Source organism: Alligator sinensis, unplaced genomic scaffold (genome assembly GCF_000455745.1).
Source record: "Alligator sinensis unplaced genomic scaffold, ASM45574v1 scaffold858_1, whole genome shotgun sequence".
Lineage (NCBI taxonomy): Eukaryota > Metazoa > Chordata > Crocodylia > Alligatoridae > Alligator > Alligator sinensis.
The window spans coordinates 209,503-218,848 of record NW_005842079.1 but is presented as its reverse complement, the minus strand read 5'-3'; the positions used below and the strand labels follow the sequence as shown (position 1 = coordinate 218,848).

At 51.3% G+C, this 9,346-nt stretch overlaps 1 protein-coding gene across 7 annotated transcripts in view; it reads right to left on the bottom strand.

The window, feature by feature from the left end:
• Positions 1-9,346, bottom strand: part of GNAT1 (G protein subunit alpha transducin 1) — a 24,593-nt gene that overhangs the window by 10,426 nt on the left and 4,821 nt on the right. Inside the window, exons 2-4 of one of the 7 annotated variants that reach the window (XM_025204366.1) lie at positions 7,841-7,985; positions 6,966-7,065; positions 3,602-3,960 (exon numbers count right to left, since the gene is read on the bottom strand). The exons of 1 other annotated variant lie outside the window; for it this stretch is intronic. In XM_025204366.1, the coding sequence (XP_025060151.1) occupies positions 3,602-3,941 (340 nt within the window). In that variant the 5' untranslated portion in view covers positions 3,942-3,960; positions 6,966-7,065; positions 7,841-7,985. Of the gene's footprint in view, positions 1-3,601; positions 3,961-4,116; positions 5,483-6,965; positions 7,066-7,840; positions 7,986-9,346 lie in introns of those variants that run through there. 5 more of the 7 variants (XM_025204365.1, XM_025204368.1, XM_025204364.1 and 2 more) reach the window with 5 other exon arrangements.

Sequence of the window (9,346 nt, the reverse complement as noted above, 5' to 3'; positions counted from 1 at the left end):
GTGCAGTAAAAGGGAGAAGAAACAGGGTAATCTGGAATAAAGAAAAAAGTGGGCAGGATGTATAAGGGGGGGGGGGGGCATGGACTTCCCACCCCTTCCCTGCTCTCTGAGCAGTTCTGTAAGTGGGGAGTCACGGCATAGACCACTGGACCTGATCCAGCCACTGAAGGGTGACAGAGTGGGACAGGGTTTTATGTGCAGCACGTGGCCTTTGGTTTGCACCTGTCTCTGAGTGTGTGCTAGCAGCATAGCTAGGAATGGAACTTCGTACGGGCCTGGCTTCTGGTGGACAGCCAAAGCCCTCGAGTGTAATGTCACAGCAAGTCATCTGCATTTTAATTTGCTTAAACTTGGCACTCATGCTGGCTCTGGTTTGAATGGACCATGACTCAGAGCCACTCATGGCCAATGTGAAGGTCAAGCACTGGTGTGGGTAAGGCAGCACCTTCTTGTGTATTTGCATGCTGGGCACTGAAGGAAAAGCAAACCAGAGTCTGCTGATGGGAGCAAGGGGCCCTGCTCAGAAGGGCTTTGCTGGGATGAAGCTAGAACTCACTGGCAAGGGGCGGTGTGTATTCCTGGCTGCGCCCATTCCTGGAGGGAGCATGCTCCAACCCTAGGTAGGAGGGTGAGGATCGGCACTTCAGCTCAAGCTCTGACCACATGGCCTTTAGAATCAGGGGAAAGTTGGGCTGGAAGGGACCTCAAGACAGAGGCATAACAGATCAGGCACATACTACAGAAGCAATAGCCATAGGCTCGCTGTTGGTGGGGGAGATGTCACCTCCTATTTTTGGGACTGACAGGTATGTTGAACAGCCAAAAAAACACTGGTTTTCAGCGACAAAAAAAGGAGCTGATATCTCCCACAGCAGCAGTGAGCCACCAGCCACTCCTGTATCATCGCTGCTTCCCTGCCCTTCCTGCAGCTGGAGCCAGAGCCGCCATAGAGGAAGTGTGGGGGGAGGAACAGGGCATGGGAGGGTGAGGCAGCCCCCCCTGCCTTAGTCAGTGCCTGGGACTCATGCCCCTTTTGCCCACCCACCTTTACACTTCTGCCTTAAATGGTCACCCTGCCCTGAGGCAGGATTGAGTGTACCTGGCCCATCCATCCAGGATAGATTTTGCATGACCTGTTTCTAAACCTCCAACAAAGTAGATTCCACCCCTCCATGGGAATCTGTGCCTGTGATTCACTACCCTTAGAGTTAAGCAACTTTCTCCTAAGAGTCAATCTAAATCTTCTTTGCTGCGGAGTAAGCTGATTTCTTCTTGTCCTTCTTCTACCAGACAAGGAGAGCAATTGATCACCATCCTCCTTATGTCAACATAGGGATGGGGCTGTTGTTATGTCTTCTCTTTTGTAGATCAACCAAGGCCAGTCCCTTCAATCTAGTCTCACAGGTCATGGCTTTCAAAATTTACATCACTCTTGTTGTTTTCCATTTTTCTTACAGCCCCAAACTGGACATAGCACACCTGCTGGTCCTCACCAACATCGAATAAGAACAACTATTTCTTGTGTCCTAAGTATAGTTCTTCTGTTAACATATCTCAGACTGGGATTTACCTTTTAAACAATATATTTAATTATTGACTCTGTTTAGTTTGTAGCCTGCTAGAAACCCCCAGATCCATTTTTCCTATACGCTACTATTCCCTGCCCTTCTAGGGAATACTTATTTCCTATTTGTGCATTTGATTTCTCCATCCTAAGCATCATATTTTGCATTTGTCTTTATTAATTCTCATCTTGCTGATTTCAGATTATCTTTCCAATCTTCTGAAGTCAGTTTGAATTCTAATCCTACCCTCCCCACCATGCAAGCCCTTCCAGCTCAATATTGTCAACAATTTTTAAGCCAACCCTATATTTCATCCTCCAAATAGTTATTGAATAGAACCAGGCCTAGGACAGGTGCCTAGAGTAACCTGTCTATGTTGCCTTCCCAGTTTGACAATAAACCACTGGAAACTAGTCTTTGAGGTAAGTTTTTTATCAACTGTATGTTCATCTAACAGTGACTCATGCAGAAGCTGTTACATGAGAAAGTCATGTAGGACAGAGCTGAAGGCCTTACAGAAGTCAAGCTGCATCTCATTCATTGCTTTCCCCTTGTTCACTAGGCCAGCTGTCCTATCAGACAAGGCAAGTTGTTCTTGACAAACCCTTGTCAGCTCTTTCTACCACCTTGCTACCCACTAGCTCTGCACCAATTGACTGTTTAATAATTTGCTTGGGGACTGAAAACCCTCAGTTCAGTTCCTGGTCCATCAGCCAAGATGGGGACAGCTGCTCAGTTATCCTGCCCCTGCCCTCCTTATTGGTGTCGTGCTCAGGGCTTGTCTTGAGCACAAACCTGGCAGTGAACAGGGGCAAGAAGCAGTGTACAGTATTAATCAGCTTCCCTGCAGATGCTGTTTTTCATGGCACTGGAGGTAGCAAGCCAGGATTATAGAGGCCCCAGTGTCTTTTCTTAGCTGGCATTAAGGTAAGATGGATGATCAGTGTCTATCCTTGGGGCATGGATAATGAGATCTGACATTTTCCTCCAGGCTTTGCAGACCAGGCCTGCAGAAAAAGAGGTGCTAACACCCCGCCTTTGTGGGGCTGGGCATGGAAAGAAAGGAGCTTTGCAACCTGTTCCCAACATTGCAAAAGCTTGAGAGAGGGCAACGTAGCAATCACAGCAATCCAGCATCTCCTCTAAGCTTCAGTGCCCACAGCTCCTGGGGCATGCACACTGTAAATGATTTGCTCTGACAAACTCAGGGACAAAGCCCTGGAGTTCTAGTGCTTTGTTCCCAGCTCAGGCAAGTCAGTCAGACTCCCAGTGATGCCAAGACATTATCTCAAAATGCCCTGGCAAGGCTACAGGGTGAAGTATTAGCAATAGCAAGTCCAGGTTCCAGCTCTGCAGAAATTTGCAAAACTGCCATGAAATTACAAAGGTGGGTGCTATGGGAGCCAAGGGAACCACATAGACTCACATCACATGCTGATCTGCCCTACTATGGTCAGTGGAATAGTGTTGCTTACACCAGCTGGGGACCAAGCTGACATATAAGCAAACAGCCCCTTCTCTGTGCTGGATCAGGGTTTCCTGGGACCATTTGCATTGCAGCACACATGGAGAGGCAGAGCTGTACATGCTGTCTCTCGCTGATCAGGACTCTGGCTTTCACCAGCTCTGGATCTGGAGAGGAGTGAGCTCCCAGACCCACTGGGCTGGGATCTCAGGGAAGGGGTGCTGAGCGCCAAGGCCTGTGGGTGCTTAATACCTTAGTAAAATGCTGCCAGCTCTTCTTTCCTCCTGGCACTTCCCTAAGCTGGGCCATCAAGCCAATATAAGGGTCCCTCCATCAAGCATTCCCACCACGATGACAAACCATATCCAACAACCTGGGTAGGACCAGCATCACAGTCTCACTGCCTGGATGCTGGCTCAGAACCTGGGTATTGGCTGGCTTGGGATTGAGGGCTTCTGATGGATAGCTCTGGGCCAAGGGGCGGGGGCAGGTTTGAGGGGTTTGGTGCAGGATCTGGGGTGTTGGCTGAGATCAGGGAAAAGCAGGGCTCAGCCTCTAACCCAGCACATACCCAGTAAGAGCAGCTTGACTGTCCTGGCATCTTTCTCGGCATCTTCCTTGAGCTTCTTCTCTAGCTCCCGCGAATGCTTCTCTTCTGCGCTGGCCCCAGCTCCCATCTGGTCTTCAGTATACTCCTCTTCTTGATCCAGCCACTCAGCAGCAGTAGTGTAAGCCCAGGGGGTATCCAGAGCTCTTGTCCTGTCTCCTCTGGAACCCACTACTAACTCTGGAAGGCCTCCGCTTGCTCCCTCCTGCTCCGTCGTGAACCCCAGAGAAGAATGACACTCCTCCCAATGCACAGTGCCAGCCAGTCTCCCACAAAGGAGGATTTCGAAGCCCATGGAAGTCATGTGCTCCCTGCTGCCCAATCTGTGGCAAGGACAGGTGGACAAGGAGCAGGTAAGGCCCAGGCTCCCCTCCCTCTGTTTCACTCTGATCAGACTTGCTGCGCTCAGCGACATGAGCAGCCCCATGAGCTGATGCCTTAAACCCATCTCTGAGATAAATCCCCTCAAATCCCCCTACCTGCTGAGTGCAACAATTTCCAGCCTCCATCTGCTCCCATCCAGGGATGCATCATCAACGTGTAAAAGCAGGGACTTCCTCACAGCCTGGCCCACCATCCGTGCCCCAAGCTTCCTGTGAGGGGAGGTGGCCTGGGGCTGGTGCCAGAAGAGCTGGGCCCTGAGCCTACATCTCATTCTATGACCTTGGGTGAGTCACCGGAAGTCAGAATCGGTTTCTGCTGGTAATATAGGGGACTCCGTGTTAGGCACCTGACCCAAAGTCTCTGCATGTACAATGTCTTGCATCAACAGAGGCAATGTATCCCACTGTGAGCATACACAGAAACCAAGGCTTCCCAGCTTAAGGGGCTTCAGGGTACATCCAGGCTGGCCACTTTGGCATGGACAGAATCAGTGCAGGGTGTTCTTTCTTGCCTTGCAGGCCAAAGCTCCCTGGCACAGAGTTTCCTGGGGGGCAAAGGGGAGAGAGAGGGAGTGCAGTGAACTCTGAAGTCTCCTTGAACCCACTGGGGCTTAGGGAATGGGGCAAAGCCCCAGGGAAACCTCCTTGCCCCTGTCTGCCCTTAGTCCCTGCTGTGTTCTGCCCCTAGGCTGGCAGTCCCTCAATCATACTTCCCAGTTTGCTCATTCCACGCATCTCTGTGCCCAGGCAATCCACCAGGTCCCCCAGAACCTGCATGACCTCAATGAATGGAGCTCAAGGTGGACCTGGGCCTCAGGAGAACCAGACACATCAGCACCCAGCAGCCCGACAGCACCGCAGAGGACAGGCCCAGAGCCAAGACAGAGCATGCTGAAGAGGCTAGGGTACCGGGGTAGTGGCATACTGAGGGGTTGGCTTGCAATCAACACTGAGTTGGGGCATGGATAGCAGCAGCAGAGGACAATGGGGCTCCAGGCTGGGCTCTGGACCAACAGAGGTATGCGCCTGGCTGGATTTGGGGACTCCATGAATTGTAATGGAGAGAGGGAAGAGGGATTAAGTCTTTGGTAGCCCAAGCTCAAAGGTCTGTCTGGATGTGGAATGTGTGTGGGGGAATGTACCATGGCGGGGGCTGCACTGGATATTTCAAGGAACCTTTATGCTTTTCTTAAAGGTAAAATAATTCTTGTGAAAGACTGAGACTGAGATCTGGCTGGTGCTGGACAAGCTTCCTACTTATACAGCTCTGCTGTCTCGCATCACAACCTGCAGCCCCCTGCGTCTCACCCCCAGTCAATATAATGGACCACTGTCTTGTGGCACCCTGTTCTTCCCTCCTAGGAAGTGGGAGCTGATCAACCTTTGGGGTTTTCCTGAAACCCAACTCCTGTCAAATGCATCCTGGGGGGAAGGGAGGGAGGACTCAGAGAGGTGAAAAGCTAAATGAAGCCCTTGCAACTGCTTGAAAAACAGCCCTGGGGATCATGGTTATCTGAGAAAGGAGGGAGGTGGCCAAGGCACTGGAGTGTAGGCCTGGAATAGCAAGGGGTTGAGACAAGGAGTCCAGGCGAGCTACTGCCACGTCCCTGTCACCCACAGATGCTCCACTCTGTAAACGGTGCAGCATGGGGTGTACATGAAGGAAGAATGGCCCTGAGAGTAGTGTACTGGGAGTCTCCTGCGTACTGTAGGGCGTGGGAGTTGGGAGAAGGGCACAAGAGTGAAGACCCTGCTCAAATCCATGTGTACAGAGCAGTCCAAAGCAGCTGGGTGGATGGACAGATGCACAGTGAGAGAGGGACTCTGCCTTGGATTGTAGGGGGAGGGGGAAGCAGGTGACACCAAAGTACTGAAGGGAAATGGGTCAGTACCAGGCCATGCAGTGAGCAATGGTGAGGCTGGAGCTTTGCCTGAGTGAAGGTGTCCCCATGCCCAGGCCAGGCGTCCCCTGTCACAAGATGCCAGGCTGAGCACATAGAACTCAGGACCCAGGTGGCCAAAAGTAGATTTCCCCTGAGGGCCTCACAGTGGAAAGGTTGGTGCTTATATCCTGGGGCTCCCCTATGCCTGAAAACAGTGCATCTGGGATGATCAGGCATCAAGAGCCCTTTGAACTGCATTAGCCCCGTGCTATGAGCAGGCCGGGGGCGGGAGGGGTGCTAGGGGCACAGCAGCCTGGACCAGCGGTGTGTGGCTGGGGGTTGAGCTCTCTGCTGAGCAGTGCCACATTCAGCCACCAGGGGGGGCAAAATCACCACAAATCCCTCCCAACACCTCCCAGTGCTACCAGATGAAGTGAGGCTGAGCACACCAGGCCTGCTGCATTCATGTGTGTGGAGTCCCCTCTCCACCTCTCCCTGTGCACCCTGTACATGCCTCAGAGCCCTGCCATCCCTCTTCTCCCCACCCCTACCAAGCTGGCAGAGGTCTGGTCAGGGTCAGGTCTGGAATGGTCTCCCCAGAGGGCAGTGCCAGGAGTTTGCTGTGAGTGAGGCCCCTATGGCAATCGCCTTTTCCAGCCCTTATCTAGTGCAGGTGCCATCCTTGGGATTGGGCTGTGGGGAGAAACATGGGAAGGAACTGACTCAGGACCACCACTGTACCCCTGGAGGACGGAGGAGAGGGGAGGAGCATGCCCATCCCATCGTCGCCCTGTTTTCTCTCTGCAGAGATCCCAGTCCTCAGTCTGGGCATGCCTCCTTGGAGGGTCCTGGTTCTGGGCAAGGGCATTGCCACCACAGGCTGCTCCTCCAAACTGTGAGGCACCCATGGGTGTGGGTGACTGCTGAGTTCAGCTAGAGACTGCGCTGGGACATGACACCCCTGATGGTGCCAGACCCAGGGTTTCCTGCAGCAGGTCAGACTAGGAAGGAGTCCTGTCCCCTGGATCCCCCATTTCCATCCAGGGCCTGGTGCCCTCTTACTCTTGTGGAAGAGAGTGGGGTATCACACGGGGTTTGGTTGCGCTCAGTGCAAACACCGTCCTCTACAGCACTCAGTCTCTTTAGCCAGGATCACGTGCAGCTGTAAAAGGAAGGAACCATTGTTTTCTTTTTAATCTTTTAAATCTTTTTTCTGAGCTTTTAAAAATTATACTTTTTTATTTTTCACAATTAAAAAACCCTGACACTTTTACTGAGAAAAGCCCGATCCTCTAAGTAAGCCAAACCAGTACTTCAAGAGGACAATGCTCCAGGATGTCAATTGATAAAATACTCCAAGAACCAAAAATCTAGCCAGAATCTGCTGTTTTGAGGCAGGACTCTCTCCTGTATTTATGTGGCACCTCATCTCCTTCAAAGCACTGTGCCATCTAATCCCAATTCATTTAGGAAAGCAGGTCATCTGTATGCCTTAATTAACATTTTCTCTGAATTTTCTGGATTTGCAGTTTTGGAAATCATTATGACATTCCTGCAGTGTTTTTACTTACGTCTTACTGAGATGAGCTCTCAACCCTAACTCCAGCCTAAGGTAGGCCATGGAATTGGAAATGAAGCTGCATTTAATAGCAATAGACTGCCAGAGTTACTGATTAAGCAAGCACTGCTGATGGTTAACCTTGAAATAAAATGTGAAAAAGAGGCTTTGCCTGGATGCATAATAAAAAAACAGTCATTTCCTGATGTTTAGTTTCAGAAAATGTGTTTAAATAAAATGAAGCATGATGTCAAAAGTCTCACTTGTGATCCACCAGGGAAGATTGGCTTTCCCTGGCTGGGCTCAGGGTGTGGCAACTTCAGAAGTGAGAGAGCAACACAAGGGGAAGAGATGGACATAAAGCCTTGGGAAGGATTACCAGCCAACTCTGTTTGTCCTTGGGATGACAGAGGGGAGAGCAGGCCGTCAGGCTCCGTTCTGAGGAGGCAGCAGGGTGCTTGGCCTTGTACGAATCAACTCCCCATGGCTGCTTCAGATAGGAAGACGCATCTCTAAAGTGTGCACTGTGAACCCAGGAAAGAATTGGGTGAGCCTGCTGCTGGGGGGCTGTGCTTCCAGCCTCATGGAGCTGCATCTGTTGGGATCAGAAGGCTCCAGGGGGACAAATGGCAGCGACCAGCCTCTTGCAGGGACTGAGGATGTCAGACTCTGACAGCCAGACCCTGCCAGATTGTGGCCAGGGATCTGTGTCGGTGGACCATGCCCTGCCCCTGCTTGGTGCCCTGCTCACCCCTAGGTGTTGTCACCATTTGCAGAAACGATTCCCAGACAAGCCTTTTCTGCCATTGGCATGCGACAGCCCTGGGCTCCATTGGCTGAGATTACACGTACTTGTGCAAGAAGTGCAGAGGGGTGGGAATGGATCCCTGCATGTGTCATGTTTTAGAGTGACTTGTTTATATGGAAAACTGGTCACTGCTTCATGGGCTTCTGGGTTTGGTGTCCATCAGACTTCAGATAAAGACCCCCAATTTACAGAATCAGAATAATAGAAAAGTAGGACTAGAAGGGCTCTCAGAAGATCATCTAGTCCAGGCCCCTGCTCAAGGCAGGATCATCCCTATCCAAACCATCCCATATAAGTTCCTAAAACTCCAAGAACAATGCTGCACAACTGCAAGGACACCAAGAAGACTCTAGCCTGCTGCAGGTAAAGTAGGGCTATGAAAGCACTGTCAACATCCTGTCACTGCAAGCTGCTTAAATACACACTAACGATTCAAGGAAGTTGGCCATGCCCCTTCACCCCATCACGGAGGAAGGCAAACCCCCTCATAGTCTGTTCTAATCTGACCATGGGGTAAAACTATTTCCTGCCCTTAAATGTGGAGATCAATCTAACCCTGAGCAAATGGGAAACTCCATCTAAACAGGAACCCTGGAGTTTAACACTCAGCAAGAGCACTGGCACACCCTGTCTTGGTTGCACCCAGTGCTTGAGGAAGGCATAAAAACCCTGACACCTGTAGCAGCAGGAGGGGGAATAATTCCTTCCCAGTCCCATGTGGCAACCAGTCAAGTCCAGAAGCATGGGATAACCAAACACCCTTCACTCTGCTCTGCAACCTGGGGATAGCAAACAGCTACACACGTCCACCCCCTTTCTGTCATCCTTCCCCTCCATACATTTATGGCACTACCTTTAATCTTCTTTTGTAACTGTTGCAGCTCTGCTTGTTCTCTTGCTGCTGAGCATTGCCCTCACAGTGATTGGGGAGGGGGAGGGGGCTCCTGAAAACGAGTCAGGTGTCTAATGGACTCACTCCCCACCCCATTCTCCCCAGTGTTAGGGTGACCCTGGCGGTGTCCCGTGACATGGAGCCTTGTGGCCTGTGCTATGCCTCCTCCTGCTGGGAGCTCTGTG